This window comes from Lissotriton vulgaris, chromosome 4_1 (genome assembly GCF_964263255.1).
Source record: "Lissotriton vulgaris chromosome 4_1, aLisVul1.2, whole genome shotgun sequence".
Lineage (NCBI taxonomy): Eukaryota > Metazoa > Chordata > Amphibia > Caudata > Salamandridae > Lissotriton > Lissotriton vulgaris.
The window spans coordinates 1843573436-1843593298 of NC_141691.1; the positions used below are offsets into that span (position 1 = coordinate 1843573436).

A 19863-nucleotide genomic window follows, 5' to 3' on the forward strand; every position below is an offset into this window, starting at 1 on the left:
TGTGTACAATATTAATACCTATAGTGGGCTCTGGGTAAGCCCATTACTCCTCACCGGTTGGATTTTGTGCCAAACTCATTTAATGGCTTCTTGCTCGATGTCGTTCCTTCTTTTTCCGGAGACGTTTTAAGGGAGGGGCATAGTGGGCTCAGGATAAGCCCCAGGGCCCCAGCCTTTCAGGGAGGGGGGGAAGGGGGGTTGATAGATCCAGCTCTGTTCTTCACAGAGTCCTGTCCGATTGACCTGGAATGATTCTTAAATCTAGATTGTTTTGAATACCATTTGCCTTTAACTTATTTTTAATATGAGTGATGTGTGGGAGTCTACTGCAGACATGTTGCAGAGAAATGTTTGCTTTTCAGCACCATGCAACATCCATAGAACAGATCCTTTTAGATCGAAACATGACATTTCATATGAGAAATGGCAGTGGGCCTCAGAGATTATTTACAATAATATTAGTGGCGGGCTTCTAAATCACAATATTGAAAACATACATCACAATCCCCGACTAATAGAGAGAAACACATTTAGAGTTTCGACTAGTGTGCTTGTGAGGTGTCGATCACCTGTCAGAGTGCATGAAAAAGATGAAATTGGATCAGAACTTCAAAGCTGTTCTGAACAGGGGCCCCAAAATACATTGTGCCCAGGGCCCCTAAAATCCTTAAGATGTCCCCGTCTCGTGACTGCAGAATAGTTTACCATACATTTGACGGCATGACTTGTGTCCTTGCACTTCTTATTGGAGGAAATGACTTCTCTTTTTATCTCAGCACTCCACGGGAGCCCATAGGTTCTCACTCTCTCCTTCATGTGCTGCTTCGACTCTCAACATCCCTGCACTGTCCATGCTCCACCACAGTTCATACGTTACTTCCCATGCGTATCCCATCCTGCCCCAGCTCATCCACTGCTCCCTGTGTTTTGGCACCTTTGACTTGCTCCACCTCCCCTACTTCTTCTCCTCAACTCCCACACCACGCCATTTTCTTGAAACTCGTTTTTCAGGGGCCAGCAGCTGCGATTTGCTACCTCACCACTTCTTGCTCGATCATGCATTTTCACACACTTCAGTTTACTACTCCACGGTGGGCATCTGCCATCTTAAGAAAGGTAATTTAAAAGTATAGAGAAAAAAGGCAGTGTGATACAGTAGTGTACATGTTAGTGATGCATACAGGTACATACAGAATCATGTTGGGACAATGGCCAACACAGTGACAATGCCTGCATGCGCATAGGTGATGCATGCACATCTTATGTCCTCATCACGCTGGGGGTGGCCAAGTTGATTTGTTTGGTATGGTTGCTTAGAAGTGTACGAACCATTTTTTGCCTATATTTGCAGGTGTTCAGCATTGGCAGAAAGCACTGGCAAAACCAAAAGATCAGCTAATGACTTCTACAGCAGTAGAGTGTAAGCCTCTGCAGCTGTTACGAAACTACAAGAAGGGGCGGACCTATCATAGCAGACTTGACACATTTATAATAAGCATTCGGTCAAATCATTACATTTATTGTATAATTACTGTCCTACTGCATTCGCGTTCCAAATATATTACCACCCATTAGGCAGACCCTATACCATTGCAATTTTGCTATTTACAAAAAAACGAAATAAAAAAAAAGGTAAAATCCTAATTAAATACTTTCTTTTAACCTCCTTTTATTGGCCCTGAACTGCCAGGCTTTGCGAGAAAAAGAAGGCCTGGCAGGAGAGAAGTGTTTTCCTACTCTGACTGACTCCATAACAAAAGACTACAGGAGACCGCGCCTCCTTTGGCAATCTTTGGTCCCTACAACGCTGCTCCACCCATGTGGCAATTATCTGTCCCCACCCTCACCTCTAGATAACTATTCCCACCCACCACCCGTGACACCCATCAGTCAACATTAGCGTGAAATACTTGGTGCTGGAGGAGAGCTGATGCTTTAGCCCCCTCCGTTCTTCCACCTTAATTTAAGTTGGGAGGTGGTTGGAGGGGGAGGAAGTAACAGCTCCTCTTCAGCACCCAGTGGCCAAAGTGGGGGGAAAAGTAAGGGACCTGTGGGCAGAGAATCAGAGGGCGGGAATAACCAGAGGACTGGATCAGTGGGCAGAGTCAGAGGTGTGGCCAGAAGGCACAAAACATCCCAATTTTTAGTATTTGTTTGGAATTTCACTGACCAGTTAGTTTATTATGTTTTTTTTAATTCAACCAATGGATACACATGAATATTTAAGGTTTATTATGAGTTATTCACATTAAAATATATTCACAAAGTGGGATACATTTCCAATCACAGAACGTCCCAAATACGCTTAAAAGGGGAAGCATACGCCATTTGTCTCCGAGCCATGGAGTTTCTGTCAGCACTTTTTCTTTTATATTAAAGTGCAGTTCAAACATGAATAGCAAACTATCCTAGTTCGCAAATGTTTTCTATAAAACTATGGCTCTGCCATATTTGACACATAACACAACATCTGTCACATAATCTGACAATTTTAACTAAAATTAATTGTAGCTCACACAGATCTAAAGTAAAAAAAATGGGACTTGTGCTGCTGCGAAGTGGAAAGCCCTTCGCAAAGGTTGACTGATCAACTTTCTCACTGCAGTATTTGTACGTTACACTGGTACTAATAAGGCAAAATGTTTCCAGAGATTGTTAGCATGTGTAAAATGTCAAAATAATAAAGTATCAGAAAATATACTGCATTACGCTGCAGCCTTTTTTTTCGCAGCATAATTTTGTCGACATCGCCGCTTAATTTTGTCCTCCTTTGCTGCATAATTCAAGTGGCTCCAAAGCAGGCAGCTCATGTTAAAAGTGCTTGTGAATGAAGCAGAGAGACTCCGAAGTTTGCAAGCTTAGTTTGGTGTGCATGCAAATCATGCATTGTTGATCTCTGGTGAGTTACAGCCACTACTGCTGAAACAAGGCCAATGGAGATACCAATTGTGAGGCGGACTGGACTCAAGGGCAGGGCCGGCTTTAGCCCTGTGGCGCTCTGTGCAACAATGTTTGCTGGTGCCCCCAATGACCACCTCCGCCACAGATTCCCTCACTACCACCCTTTAACAGTGCCCCTCAAGTGTCCATGACCACACTCTGATACATTTTATTTGATTTACAGCACCGCTCAGACCAGTGTAGGGTGTCACAGCACTTTGTCTCTGTGTAATGTGTGATGTAATCAATTATACATGTGTAAATCACTATATAGGAAATGTTACATAAGACAAAGGACTACAAGGTGTGGAAGTCACATGACAATCATACTAGTAGGCAATATAGTTTAATAGTGATTGGTCCAGAGAAATACAAACTGAGAATTAAAAGGTAATACCATGGTTGGGGGTTCTCTTTAATAATCAGAATTGATTTCGATCTGAATGAACACCTTTTGCAACATTAGGATAATCAAAGTCTGGGGAAAAAAAGAACGCTGTAATTTATACCTTGCAGTTCGCATGCACCTCTAGGATGACAGTTAATAGCTTACTGTTATATGTTAGGAATTTAACTTATAACTGCAAGTAATAAAAGGCTCTCTCTGACAAAAGCAGTAACCCACTGACCTATTTACATTATGTTCACTTTGTGATCTGCATGGTACATTTCTTTGCAGCAGGCACATTAAGCATCTGCGCTACCTTTACATGAGTCAAAACTTCCACTAGACAAAATTCAGATCTCTCTCCAGGAAGAACATTAATCACCAGAGTTATCATGACATTTTTATTGTTTCTGAAAATTGCTGGAGGCCAGGAAGGAGGTAGCAAGCACTTTAAAAACCATAATATACTTGCAAACAAGGAGCTCCCACCCAAAGTCAGCACCCAGGTGGCACCGCCCTAGAGCTGGCCCTTCAAGGACCCGTGACCTTAGTGACCGTGTTACTGTTGCTTTAGGGTGTGCTGCTTCATAGGCCCGCCAGAAAGACTGGAGATGAACTTCAGCATGGATTATGGCAGACAGGCCTTCAAGGTTAACCTACACTTGCCAAAACTAGGGTACACCTGCTGGTGATAAGACACCAGGGCTTCTATGGTCTTGCAGGACCTTCTAAGGTCTAGCATCGGAACGTGCTCCTTCAGGAAAGTGGGTTGGTGAGGCTGGTCATGAAGGCTGAACCTAGCTCCCCAGTTACAAATTCGACAGCTCTTACCATAGTGCCTCATCCTCTCCCACACTGAACACCATACTGCCCCACTGAGAGAAACTCACACTGCCTTCAACTACAACCCAATTGGGCCCCCAAGACCAATATGCTGCCTACAAAAAATAAAAATAAATAACATCCTGGAAAAAGTAAACACTCATAGGGAATGCAATATTAGGTAAACCATGTGAAATGTAAGTGGAAACAACATGGTTACCATATAGCTTTTACACTCACTATTCAGAAATCAGAAAGTGATTTTGCCTGAAAAGGACATGACTGCAGGGCCCAAAAGAGATCCATTTCAATGTCCATTGTTTATATCCTTACAAAACGTAAGCAGTATGGTTTAACCCCTTCCATGCTCATGACGGAACGGTTCCGTCATAAGCGTCGGTTGGCCTGTGCTCATGACGGAACCATTCCGTCATGAGTCCATAGGTTCTTTAGAACCTTCAGCACCGCAGCAGAATTCTCGCAGCGCTCAAGGGGTTAAAAAGACCACATCAGTAAACACAGAGCTGTGGTACACATTTTTTTCCAATTCAACTATCAAACAGGCATTGCAGTACCTCCAGAATTGGCGAACTTCCACAAGTGGGGAAAACAATGCTGTTCAAAGATAGACAAGAAAACAAAAATAGCGCTTCACTGGCAAACTCTGAAGTAATGCTTATGTGTTTGGGTGTGAAATCAAATCAATCTGACCACTTTGAGACCACTCAAGTCTTGCTTGCTTTCTTTTTTCTCCACCATATTTTTACCTTTTATTTCGGAGGCTGCACTGTGGAAATGAAAAATGTCAGAAAAAGACGTAAGTGTTTATTTTTGGGATCCATTTCAAAAGAAGGAAAGAGGGTGTGAACAGTTTCTTGAAGTCCTGGTTTTCAGTAAGTGAGGAGGAGCTGGTCATAAAGAGAACGAATAAGAGGAAGAGAGAGGGGTGGGGCAGCTGCCAGTAGCAGAGCAGACGTGGACACTGTCTTTGTCTTCTCTGGGCAAGAAGGAAAAACCTTTTGCATCTCTGCCCGCCACGCCCGTCCCCGAACAGCCATGAAGGCTGAGCCTTCTCTGCAGGCCTTGGCTATTTCTGGCATTCTGGAAGGAATATGCTACTTACCAGTATGCATCTGTTCTTGGCATAGAGGGCTGCAGAGTGGTACATTATGAATAGATCGCCATCTGGTGTTGGGCTCGGATGATTGCACTTTGTTTTTCTCTTGGAGAGTCTTTTGTAGATTGGGGACTCCTCCTTTGGTTGCTAGTGCGCATGGGCATCGGCTCCATCCTTAGATTGTTTTGCCATAGTAGGGTTAGATGGAGTAGTATGATAGAATACAGATAGAAATGCCCATGTAAGTGTATCTAAATAAGATATTGTTGGAACAGACACAGGTTTCCGGGGAGGCTGGGAGGGCATGTACCACTCTGCAGCCCTCTATGCCAAGAACAGATGCATACTTGTAAGTAGCATATTCCGTTCGAGGCATATGGGCTGCAGATGGTACATTATGAATAGACTAACCAGCAGTTCTCTCCCTAGCGGTGGTCACCAGTGTCTGTTGCAACAGTCTGAAATAAAGTCTTTAATACAGCTTGTCCCACTCTAGCTTGTTGTGTGCACATCTACACAATAGTGCTTTGTGAAGGTATGCAGTGTAACCCAGGTAGCTGCTTTGCATAGGTCATCTAGTGGAATGTTTCCCAAGAATGCCATAGATGCTCCTAGCTTACGTGTAGAGTGAGCTCTAGGAGGAACAGTTAATGTCCTCTTTGCTTTTAAGTAGCATATTTGTATACATTTTACAATCCATCTGGCAATGCCTGCTTTTGAGATGGGATTGCCCTTATGCGTAGGAGAAAACGCTACAAATAGCTGTTTTGTCTTTCTGAAAGTTTGTGTTCTTTCTATATAATACAATAATGCCCTTCTGACATCTAATGTATGTAGGGCCCTTTCCGCTACCGTCTGTGGTTTTGGAAAGAAGACCGGTAGTTCCACTGACTGATGTGGAATGCTGAAGTTACTTTAGGTAAGAATTTTGGGTTTGTTCTAAGAACCACCTTGTTTTGGTGTAACTGCATGAATGGTTCTTGAATTGTAAACGCTTGCAACTCACTTACTCTTCTGAGTGAAGTGATAGCTATGAGGAAGGCCACCTTCCATGTGAGGAATTGTATTTCACACCTATGCATAGGTTCAAGGGTGGTCCCATTAGGCTGGTAAGTACTATGTTGAGATTCCAGACTGGAGAAGGTGGCAGTCTTGGTGGAATGACTCTATTGAGTCCTTCCATGAAAGCTTTAATTGCTGGTACTTTGCCAAATTTTGCGTCCTCCAAATAGTAAAGCAGACCGCAAAATCCTGGGGGGGGGGGGGGGGGGGGGGGAGGAGGGGGGTCTGATTAGGGTAAGTTTTGGCTGTTTGACCGAGCTACCCCTGGATAGCATAATGTACAGAGTAACTTGGCAATCCAATTGGATTGCAGCTCTACCAGATGTCCTGGAAAACCATATTGGTGGCTCCCTCCATGTTTTTGGCTCAGTAAATAAAGACGGCCACAGAAAAGACCTCTTAATTTGCACACATCACCTTGAATGGACATAAATATAAACAATAGAGACCGCCAAGGGCCTCAAATGGACGGTACACCTCTCTTTATAAATAGCAAACACACTGCTTTTAGATTAGCAAGTGGCAGAAGACTGTCTTGGATGCGTAACAAACTTTACATAAGATGATCAATTCGGAGCTGGGGGAGGTTAAAGCACTGTCTGCGAGACAGTCAATGAGACGCCTGAACAAGATTAAGAATGGTCTTCCTTTTCAGGAACAACTGGCCCAAGTGACGAGGCTGGTCTGTGAGCAGCAATCTAAGTGGACACTGAAAATCTGACTCTGCAATCATAGTACAAGGACTTCATTGAAAATCTATGTCCCTATCATTATTGCCATTGAGGGCTGACACAAAGGTCAACATGCCTGACTGCTGATGACTCCAATGTTTGGCAAGCACTGGGCTGGATAGGCATTTGATAATCACTTTTGTCCAGAAAGGTGATATTACCTTGCACAAGTGTATGTGGATTCCCTACCACTGCAGGATGACTTACAGAAAGGCAGAGCACTGAAGCTCACCAAGTTCGACAGCGCTTCATTCTAGTGCTCAGAGTTTTGAATATGTAACATGACCACAAGTCCCAGAGAGAATGAAAAGAATGAACGGAGAGCTTCTCCCACATGGAACAGAAACACTAGAGGGCTTGCTCTGGAAGTGTTTTAGCCCAAACTGCTCTAATCCAAACCCTTAAGCAAAGCTCATGATTACTGGTTAGTGAGGTTATCATCTGCGCTGCTTATTCTGTTTTGAGAATGAAACAATTCCTTTTGGTCGTGAAGGGCAACACTAAGATCCTCATTACGATGACGGTCGGACGAGCGTCCGGCCGCCATCGCATTGGGATGGAGACAGCCCGACATGTAGTCAACGGCTCCACTTGTTTTATTACCATCCGACCACCGTGAAGGCAGTCTGAAACATGGCTTTTTTAACTGCGGCTTGTGCTAAGGGCCGGAAAAGGGCTTCAGCACAAGCTACAGTTGAAAAAGGGATGTTTTGAAACACCCAGGTACCAGGGGTGACGGGGAACCTGCTAGGGGCCCCCAAAGTCACATTCTGTCTGCCTTTACATAGCAGCTGGACCACCATGTAATGGCAGAGGGAATAAGGGACATTGTAATCCCTACAGCAGTGCCTCCGCAGGCACCACCCCCATTGCAGGAATTACAGTTGAATCAACGCATCAACAGGTGCCATGAGCCTGTTGGAGAAGTCGGTCTGTCCCAATGCCCGCTGTGGTTCAACTTACAGGATGCATTAGTTGGGCAGCTATGCTGGATGTAAGTGGGACCACCAGATGGTCCCACCAACATCAGAATGAGGCCCTAAGCATTTCAATAGAAGGCGATTTTTCTTTTGTGATGGAATTTAGGTTGTCTGAACTCTTAAAATTATATTGCACTGAACAGTTTTATGTTAATTTTTATAAATAGAAACAAAAGTAATGGGACTGATACATTTAATTAGAACTTTAAAAATATAATAAATATTTTAGTTTTATCGCAAGGTTTGCTTTTAATGCTACATTACTGGTTCTCTTGTCAAAACAGTCTTTAAAAGAAGAAGCCAAGCAAGAAGACTTTATTTCCCGTCACCACAGGAAATGACATCACAGAACCCTCATTTCTCCCTCCTCCAAGACCTACTTAAAGGCAGCTGCAACATGAATGTGCAGTTGGCGCGCCAAAGGCAAGCCAATCTGCGCCTGTCAGAGCCTGGACTGCACCCAGCGCCTTGTACCCTGATTTGATCACCACCCAGCAATACTCTGCAGCACTCCTTAGGTCACTAGACCCCAAACACTGTTGTTCCATCTGCTGCCGTGCCTCATACCACGGTACGAGCTTTCACCTGCACCCACGGCCGATTTTCCAGCAGCCAAACACCCGCACACCCCCACACAAATATTAGCAACATCCCTCCAAACACACACGCCACACAAGCTGCAACAAAGCAAACCATTACCTCAACACCCACTCGCATGCATGGTTCTCAACACGCAATCACTCAAACACAACTGAAGTATGGGACCTGGTACGCAGTGACGCACCTTACATACTCTTCATCACAGAGACCTGGCTCAACCCCTCACTGGCTCTCATCATCACCTTGGAAATCCCAGCAGTCTAAAAGATCAAAGACCACCTTCACAAACCAGAAAGAGGACTCACTATCATCTACAAGGAATCCATTAAATGTCCAACATCCACAGATAACGCCACCTCATTCATGGAACATCTTTATTTCAAGCTGCAAATCTCCAAAAACATCACCTGGAAATGTAACTTTCGCCTACCGACCACAAGCCACCTTTACCAACCTCATCATCAACTTAGTCGCTCTGCTCGCCATCGACTCCAGAGCCTAAATTCTACTCTGTGCTCTAAAATTTCCCCTAGAAGACCAAAACAACCCCTGATCCACAGCACTCTTCGTTAGCTTGAGCAACATCAGATTCACCCAGCTGGTCCCAGAACCAACACACACTGCAGGAAACATTTGACCACATCTTCACCACAAACAACAGCATCAAATACAACTCCACCACACCACTCACATGGACCGCCGACTTCATTGATTGTTAGTCATAAGTAATTAAACCTGAAAGCAGTGTGCACTGTACATATGGGTATCTCCACCACATTAATCATCTTACTGAAATCTCATTACATTTCTTTCCATCATTTCATTTCAATTGTTATGATACACTATTGTGTACTTTATTCACATTCATGAATATACAGTATGTTAATATATGCACATGATTCTCTTTCATATACGTTATATGGTCACAAACATGTTATAACAATGGAATTTTCCATGCCGTTTTTCATGCCAATGCATTTTCGGACTCTGTGTCTCTTCTTCATGGGCAATTCTTAATGTTTGGAACCGCATTGGACTTCAATTCCTAGAGCTGAACTTTCACAATGCGTTGCGCGTTCAAATCCTGTCCCGTTCTGCTAAGTGTAATGCCGACCTGTTTCTCCACAATTCAACGCTCCTCGTCTAGACGGCTTCAGTACTCGTTAATCAGTTTCTTCATCATCCACTTCCAAATCAACACTTAAGTCAACATCCCTTCCAGGCTCAGCACTCTAATCTGGGGCAAAACGTCAGAAGCAAAATGGCTCTGCGCCATTAGCATGGATCAACCTAGCCCCACAGACAACCTTGACAAGGATATCAACAACTCCAAGAACTGCATGGACTCCATTGCATCCACCAAACCCAACAAGCAAACTAGATAATACAAACAAGCCAGCTGGTACATAGAAGGCAAAAAAAACTCCACTGTAAACAGCTAGAAAGGGAATGGAGAGCTTGACATCGACATAACTACCTACAAGGCAGCACACAGACACTATCACCAGCAAATAAGAAATCAAGAAAAAAGCACTAGTGGACCGCAAAGGAAACTAACAGTGCAAGGAGATCTTCTCAATCATTTAAGATTTCTCCTCACCCTCAGCCACTGTCGCCAACAACGCTGCCTCTCAACAATTCTGCGACAACCTATTCAACCCTTCCACAGCAAACTCTCAAACATCTACAGCAACTCTGCACACCAACACATTCCCTGAGAAATCATTGCTAACCGATCCACCACCAACCAATATGGCTCTGACCGAATGGACAATCCTCTCCAGAAACGACAGAGCATCAATCATGCGGACCATATACTCAGAGGCCCTAACGGACCCATGCCCCTATTACATCTACAACTTCAGAACATCACCAATCAGCACCACCCTGATCCACATGATCAACACCACCATCACGTCTGCCACTTTCCTGGATGAATTGAAACTTGCAGAAATCAATGCTCACCTCAAGAAGCACACAGCCGATTCGAATCAACTGAGCAACTTCTCCAAACAACTCCCTCACAGATTCCGGAACACCTCATAACCGACCTACCAGGCTACACCCACAACACTGCACCTCAGCAAGCTTCTCTGGCTCCCCAATTCACAAGCGCAGCCGATTCAAACCTCACGCACACATGCAAAGCCCTACACAACAGAACCAGAACACCTGGATAACCGCATACACTTTCACCAAGCCACCAGACACCTACACTCTATCTTACTCGCATATATCCTCACATCTGCAAAAGCAAGATCACGGCGACAAATATGGTGACACTCAACTAGAGATGCTTTAACATGCACCTCCAGAGAATAAATGGCATCAGATTTCCCGCGAAACAAACAGGTCAGCCTACATCGCACCTAAGACATGGAATGACCTCCCTCAACACAGAACCTCCTCCTCACAAAGCTGAAGGCCTGGATCTTCGTATAAGTACCATGGGGACCACCAACTTGCACACCTGCCCAAGTGCCAGAATACCCTCTTGGTTGATTGGTGTGCTGTACAACGTAATATAACATAACACACAAGTATTAAATATCAAATGGAAATGCAATTCTTTATTGCCTGCTTATGTAAGAAAGCTATAGAAAATGAAAATATTCACCTGTGAACAGTATTGGGATTTGGCTACAGCAACAAGGAGTTTCAGGATAGGCTGTGACTGGGAAACCAAGGGCGTCACTGCATGAATAACCGCTGTAAACTTGGAAGGAGGCTTCAAACCTGAAGTAAAAAAAATAAAACAATAAAAAAAACACAGAAATGATGTCTCCGTTGCTCAACTATAACTATGTAGCCTACCTAGTAACCCAAATGTAAACACGCACTGTCACTTATAGACTTGCAAAATGAGTATACAAACGTTTAGGAACTGCAACAGGCAGGAACAGCCTCTGGTTGAGGTCTACAACAAAAATGACAATACCAGCTTCTAAGGAGCTGGATAGTCGGAGTCTTTGTATGCAATGGAATGTAGCAGTTAGGGACATGGTCAACCTCTTCAATAAACGAGTTTTGCAATCAAATGTTGTACATTCGAGTCCCAGATCAATCACTTAAAACCCATTCACCTGTGATCACCGAGTTCGGCACTTGTTGTCGACTTATAATTTCAAGGAATGGAAGCAGAGAACCAATAAATCATATAATTGTTTAGAAAATGTATAAACTGTAAAAGTTAGTTTTAAGAGTTGTATGAAAATTATAATTACTTGGAAGACTGTTCTATACATAGGATAAAGTACTCGATGCCATCTACAACTTTAATGGGAAGTGAGCGAAAACGGCTCAGGGTGCTTTCTCCAATAACTATGCAAAGGTACAGAACACACCAAGGCCTGGACTATTTAGTTTATCCTTTGTTATTTCTGTGCTCTAGTGTTGATTTTAAGTGAGTTTTGACCTAATAAAAGTGGGCTTTTTTTGGCTTGGTGTTATGTTATGTTAATTTCGATTTATTTATATATATATATACACACTCTGCAACTCTGGGAATTAAGCTTGCTTAATCTCCACAACGGCCCCCCCCGCGGCGGGATGCCTGGCTTTCACCTTGGGGATGCCCTGTAGGGGCTATCTCACAGGGAAAAAAGCCAGGACGGGTTCCCAAGGCAAGCGCGGAGATACCCCTTCGGGGGTCGATTCTGGCGCTATATAAGAAACATGATAATAATAATAATAATAATAAAGCGCCAAATCACCGGCAGGTCTCTTAGCGATTGCTTTGGGAACCCGTCCTGGCTTTCCCTGCGAGATAACCCCTACTGGGCATCCCCAAGGTGAAGACCAGGCATCCCATCGCGGTGGGGCCGTAGTGGAGATTAAGCAAGCTATTGCCCAGAGTTGCAGAGTGTGAACCCATTATTCGAGTAGGCACCGAGGCGAGAATTATCGAGTCCGTGGATATTTTTGAGCTCAAGACCCTGCCGCGTCGGGAAGTGAACCCTGGTCCCGGGTCTGACCTCTGCATCAGGGTCTGCCTCCTCTAGCCAGTGAGCCACACTTCTCGGCTGTAGACGAATATTATGTCTCCATTAACAAAGACTATCAAAAAAAAGGAGCTCAGAGGAAAAAAACGGACAGGGTTGCCCTCCACTCAAAAACTTAACAAAAACCCTGTCTTACGGACTTGAATTATGTCAGTAGATTCTATAACGGAACAGTGAAATAGTACTGATCACGGAAATCCTCCCCTTTATTTTTTATTTTGTTTCGGGGATGTTTTCCTGCACTACGTCCAAAGTTTTTAAGAATAAAAAGGAAAACCTATTGGTCGACAGTTCTTTGACAGTCACACAGAATAACAGACAACTGTCTGATACCTTAATCACTACCAGGTATACACCACATAAGATTGGAAACAGGCAGAGTGCTACTCAAAAAATATGTGAAGAACCAAATGACACCTCAAGGGAACACCACCATCGGGGCAACTGGTATGTAATCTCCAGACAGGGCCCCTGTCTCATCATTGGTCGTCATTCGATTCAAAAGAAAATGTGTCCAAAACAACAAACCAAAGAGTGCAAGAAAAAGTGGTAGCAGAAAGAAGCTGCTTGTGACAATCAAAAGTGCTTAAAATCAGCAGGCGCACATCTCCGCAAATTTATTCATAGAAAATGGGTGTGCACTGTAGCTATTCTCGCACACCATTACCTATCGCCGACATGTTTCTCTGCCGTAATGTTTTTTGGCAGATTCATCAGGGCTGCACACTTTGCTGCCAGACCACTATTGGACACTTGTTCTATATCAACCTCAAGCAGCCTGCTATGCTCATACCAGCTGCCAGGGGTTCCAGAGAATAAAAATGGTACTCCAAAAGTGAGTCTCCGTAATCACAACGACTGTAAACATCAACCGTGTTGTCTCAGGACGAGCGCCATGTCTCGTTCTCATGAACAAAGAGCCTTTAGAAGTCTTCCTGAGGGCCTTTAGTTCCACCAACATGTTGGTTAGTTTGAGTACACTGCTTGATTGGGCAGCAGCCATGAGCTTTCTAAGAGAATGAGGAGCCGGCATCACACACGTGTGGAATCACTCCACGGCTAGGCAGAGTACTGATGGAGGCCCGCACTGCTCGTATGGAGGACTGGGGGAGTGCTAGGGTCTTTGGATGCTCTGAGTAGATCATAGCGTCTCGGGCAAGAGGGTAGACGCATCCCATTGAGATCAATGTCACGCTGAGTGCAAAACTCTGGATCTCCACAGGCAGGGCGCCTATGACAGCCGTCTTGGGGTTACAGCAGAGCCGCTGCCAGGGCTGAGCACGCACACTCGCGGACAGTTACTGGTGAACCGGATATGAACAGTGAAACCCTGCAAATAAGTAGACTGGTCGCCCTTCTGGGAGGCCCACCCAGTTCCAAGTAAAAGGTTTTAACATAATAAATGTACTGACTAGGACGTCTCGACTTAACTGTCAAACGGTGGTCCGTTAACTGCTCACACACCTGGCAGCGTCGTGTATGGAGAGTGAGCAAGTGCTGTATTTGAGTGAGGGAGTGTGGTGAGTGGGCGGTGTGCCTGAGAGTATACAGTGTACTTGTATGACTGCAGCCTAAGTGGTGTGTCTGAGCCCAGGATGAGTAGGGTGCCTCCGAGAATCCCAGGTGACTGGCGAGCCTCCATAAGCCCTGTGTGAGGGATGTGCTTTGAGCGTGCAGTGCGCTCCCATTTTGTTTGCGGGAGTGGAGGGGGAGGTCCTATGTAAGCTCACTGGCTGCTATTTGGGGGTAAGGGCAGCGGTGTCTGAAAGGTGTTAGCTGTAAGTGGTGCCTGCATGGGCCGCCTTTATGAGTGGGGGTCTTGAAGGGGAGCCGGTGTGAGGGTAGAGGTGTGAGTGCAGGGAAGAGAGTGGCTGTGGATGGTTTTCACAGACAGGAACTGTCTGTGAGTGTTATCTGTATTAGTGAATGCACGAGGACCTCCAGGGAATTAATGTAGGGGTGCCTGCAAATTGTAAGTGCAGAGTGTGGAACAGTGTGAGTGCAGAGGGTGCTTCATTGAGCACAGGGAGTAGTGTGAGGAGTGAGACCAGGGTGAGCAGTTAGCTTGCATGTGCGCACAAGGTGTTGTGTGTCTGTGTACAGGAGGTGAGTGCAGGGGTGCCTCTAGGGAGTGCCTGTAGAGGGTGAATGAAGGGTGGGACTTTGAATGTAGACCTCTTGCACTAATCCCCGAGGCACCCACTGCACTCAAACAAGATCAAGACTTTGACTACACACACACACACACACACACAGGTGCACTGAGCATCCTGTCCTCATGCACCCCCTAAATTCTGCAGTAAGGCTGAGGGAAGCCACAGAGGTGGCATACATTTGTAGGAGTCTTGTCTTTCCTCAACTTACACACCAAAGTAAGGTTGGTGAAGAAAGACTAGGGAGAGGGGTCAAAACCCCAAAGAATACTGCAAGTCATTGAGGAGAAACAAGGCCAGGGCAGTTTCTTTAGAAGCTCTGAGAACTCCGAAGTGACCTGCAATATCCTTTTTTTTGCGTGGTAAGAGTTATTTCAATCTTTAAAATACATGCTCTCATATCAACAAAACCCAAATCTTGAACTCTTCTTCTTTACTCTTCTCATTAGCCATATCATCTTGGTGGTGATATGTACAATAAGTGTGAACTTTGTACAGTGACAAACATACCAGTAAGCAGCTAAGAATTTGTTGCATACACTTTCAGTTAATTATAAGGCACTTTCAAAAGCAGTCTATGCGTTACAATGTATGGTAACATGAAGATACATTCTTACATCCTTGTAATGAACTCCAGCGGTTCCAAAAATAACCATATGCCATAAAAGTCTTCATCAGCTAATGAAAATAAGTTTCCAAGTGAAATAAGGTTAAAATAAAATAAAAAACGAGTTTGTTCACGCGGTCTGCCTTTTAGTCTGAATGCATAGTGAATTAATTTAAAATGTGATTTTTTACAGTAGAGTATCGATGCAATTTTCTTATTACAGGGATCAATTAAAAACTAGCTGGAAAATCTCATGTTGCCCTATAGGGCAACACCACTTCTTGGGAGGAGATACATTCAAGAGGCCAAGATGGTGATAGGTGGTGCCATCTAATGTCGGTTGCAATTTTAATGATCACCCATGGAGACAACTGTACTCCTAAATGAGTTTGAAGTGTATATTAGCGACTCTATCCTGTTCCTATGAAAAACTTTCTCCACCTCTCCCGCTGTAATACCGAATATGATACGCAACATTTCTGGAAACCTAAGGTGCGATGACATTTAATAAGACCTTACATTAAGACGATCCTTCGTACGTTTAGAGTATATATGAACACTTGCATAACCCACGATTCAGCTCATCTGCATCTAGCTTCAGATATGAAGGAGAGTTTCTGCCCTATAACATTGGTGCGAGTACGAGAACCGACTGACAGTACTGAGTAAAGTCCCCCCTCCTCCCCCCACACCTAATCAGGGCATTTAGAAGGGCTGAGACATGTCAACTTTACATGAAGGATACAACTGACTGTATTTTTAGTCTGATATATTGAAGACACTAATAAAAGTTGTTAGTTTACCAGCAGGCAGATGTAATACTTTTTGCTCGTTGCATTAGTCAGACCCCACAGTAGCAATTCTAGCTCCCAAAAGGACATCGTGGCTGGTATTTCCACCTCAAAAGGTTCCCTGTTTTCAGGGCTGTAGCTCCCATTGGTAGAACTCCTCTACCAATGAGAGAAGGGGCCCTATGACGAAACATGCCACCGCTGAACAGGGGCGGGCTTTAGACATGTAACAATTAAGACCGTAGAACACTGGCCACTATTGCTTGCCGGGCTCGAAAATTCCACTCGACCGCTCGCATAGTTGAGCTAAATTTAACAAGGTCGAGCTGTAGGTCCTACTCGCCCTTTCTGGCGAGTAAGAAAACAAACCAACTTTTAGTCCTCTGTCTGTGAAAACGGAACACATGTGACAAGATAACAAGATTTAAAGGCATTTTTATTGCTTACAAAGTTAATGAGCAATAAAGATGCCTTTAAATCTTGTTATATTTGCTCCGCTTTCAGAGACAGAGATCAAGTAGGTTGCAGTTAGGTCGAGGACATTTTTTAAGGTACTAGTCCTGCAGGACGAGTACCATTTTGGGGATTTTTCTAGCCCTGGCTTGGAAATTTAGTCCCTGGCACGCGTTTTGGTGTTACTAACTGCAGTGGATATGAACCCCAGTGTTGCCGCATCTCTCCATTCTCTTCGATCAGTCTGCAATGGGCCTGGGTCTGTAACAGCAGACAGCTTCTATTTCGTTCAATGGCTGCGCACTGTGTACAGACCAAGCTAGCAGGGAACACGAGCATACAAATCATGACATCATCTCATCCAAGCAATGCAGAAGCCACCAATTACAGGTAACAGGAAAATCTATAAATCCACATTTACAAAATCAATACAAAATAGATTTCAGGAGTAAAAATAGGAACCAGCATTGGGTCTATTGGAGGTAAGAGCCAGAGCGCCGCAGACTCATTACAACCCTGATGCAAGCACACACAGAGCTCAGAGTTCATCAGCTCAGGTTGGGAGCCTTCCTCGGAGACGAGAATTGATGTAGGAGAGGAACGCTGCCCATACAAATACCTTTACATCAAGTGAGCCGCCTTAATGATCGCCTGTGCATTCAAGCACAGACCTACAGAGCATGAGACATTCAAAGAAGGCATTCATGACAGGCCGCAGGAGCCGCGCACCTACCAGATCTTCATTGATCCAGGCAGACGACATGTTTCGAGACCATTTCGTAGGGAGGCTTGGATTTTACACAGCATTCCACATTAAGGATAATGATTTCTGATGAGCTGCTTGGAAATCAATGATGTTTTTGTGTGAAGACCCCATTAGAAAAAAGGTCACCAAGGCGGATGCACTTACCTAGATTAGCATAGTAGTAAGGAAAGTCTCCCAGATATGATGAATACTGCGGCAGCACAAACAGTCCTCCGGGATGCTTGTTCCATATTAAGCTGTTTCGTGATATGTGTTTTATAATTCGGTCCTGGATAATCTGGGAGAAGAGGAACAGGCACGCATTAAGTATTTTACAATGTGCAACCTCCAACACTGCAAGTCAGAAAGACCACACTGAAACAACACTCAACAGCAGAAAATGCACCTTGAGAGCATCCACCCTTCACATTCCACCGTCCCAAATTGGAAGTATGTTTTCATATGGATTGACACATTTACATCTTTACCCTCTTCCTGTGGCCTTCAGAACCTACTGTGCTCCTTTTCTTACAGAATGTGCACGTCCGTCTTCCATTCCATCTTTTATTTTCTCACAGCTACAAAGTCTCGATTCATAAACCTCTTCTGATAGGACTGATTTAAGCCAAGCAACCATTTGGTAGTAGGCCTCTGTATTGCTTCCATCTGTCTACATTAGCAGTGCCCAATGCGGCCCAGTAGGATCAGTTTAATGCCAGGTTTGCTGAATACCTAGTGACTCATTGGAGTCTCAGTGGAGATTCATTTAGTCCTCTGTAGGTAAGCGTGTTTCTATCTAGCTATATGGAGAACCTGGCCTGGATCATACCCTCTGGACTCTGGGTCCACATCCTTCATGAGAACAGCCCTCCTTAACTAGACGCAATGCTTCAAGATGGCTGCCTGCCAGTGGTTTTTACAACACCATACAACCCGCTTTTTTCTGCTGGTAATACCTTCTTATTGCACCGTAATGTTTCCTGTGTCTTGTCACAGCCATGCCACCGTTCGTTTTAACTCCATGGTGCTTATCCCCATCAGTTAATTCTGCCAGGCCTACTTCCATCTAAGTCCCTTTAAATGGAACCTTGTGCTATGCTATCAGTATTTGTAAAATGCATTTCAAACACAGAAAGCTCTCATAGCAATTGTGGAAAATTGGGTGCCATTCCCACATGGTTCAGGGATTTCTGACCGAGTCACGAGCTTTCTAAGAAGAGAAAATTAAACTGGTCGATGTTCACAGGTACGTGAGCGATGAGTTTGACAAGTAATCCAGTTCTCCCACTTAAATTGTATTACAGAATTAGACTTCAGGTGCAGTGAATAATTTAGGATATGGACTATTCCAACTCATTCTGATATACACCACCAAATCTTCAACTGGCTCCCCATCAGCACAAGAAAGACTGACGCTAGCCACCAGCCAGCTCGACTACAGCAAAGCACTATGCCGGCACATCCACCAAACTCATGCAAAGACTACAGCCAGAATGATCCTCAACCTACCCAAGAGGACACACATCACCAAGCACCTGAAAGACCCACACTGACTCCCCATCCAGAAGAGATGCCACTTCAAGCTCCTGACCCACACCTACAGAGCCCTCCACAACCAAGGACCAGACTAAATGAACCACCGCCTGACCTTCCACCTACCCACCAGAAACCTCTGATCTGCACACCTCGACCAGACACCACATATCCACCACAGCCGCTCTGGTGGACGATCCTTTTAGGACCATGGCAACAAAGCCTGGAACTCCCTTCCCCTCCACCTTCGTACTTCAACCTTGTTAAACCACTCCACGAAAGGACTCAAGACCTGGGCTTTTCAACTGATACCTGCAATGCAGGGTCTGGATACCACCGGGGTGATTAGCCACGGTATATAAATAGTGCTTGATTGACTGATACACCATATGCAAACAGCACACTGGACCAACTAGAGCCGCACCAGGCCCAGGGAAAGATATGTTGTCTACACTGTGTGAGACTGTCTGTGCTATGACTGATTCTTTTCTGTAAAGGGAGGAACTCTAAGCTGCCCAGGGAGTGAGTGTGGGAAGGCGAAATAGTCTTTCAAGAACACTTGAACAGCTTTTAAACACAAGGTTACAGTTTTCAGTTTACCTACAAGCTCTCAGCAACCAGTAACAAACAGGGCACAAGTCCTAAAAACAGAGGTGTGGAAGCTAACCAAGCCAGGCAGTATGCAAGTGACATCCCAATGCATGACATCACACGTGGCATTACAGGAAGTAGCATTACAACCAATGACCTCACAGAAAGTGACCTCACAAGAAGTGACATAAGATCTTAAGACCTTAACAGGTCTATCTGGAGTACATTTGAGCTCATTACAATATTTAACAAATTAGATTTTCCGTCATTGTTGTGCCAAAAATGTGATGTAAACCTGACACTAATCCAGGGCCTCAACTTGTATATTTATTATTATAAACTCTGCCAC

General features: G+C 44.5%; 1 protein-coding gene across 1 annotated transcript in view; it reads right to left on the reverse strand.

Annotated features, from left to right (window-relative positions):
- The window catches only part of EXT1 (exostosin glycosyltransferase 1), a 344101-nt gene that overhangs the window by 32037 nt on the left and 292201 nt on the right, over positions 1 to 19863 (reverse strand). The window contains exons 5-6 of the mRNA XM_086966142.1: positions 17556 to 17688; positions 11258 to 11376 (exon numbers count right to left, since the gene is read on the reverse strand). Coding sequence (XP_086822268.1) covers positions 11258 to 11376; positions 17556 to 17688 — 252 coding nt within the window. The remainder of the gene's footprint in view (positions 1 to 11257; positions 11377 to 17555; positions 17689 to 19863) is intronic.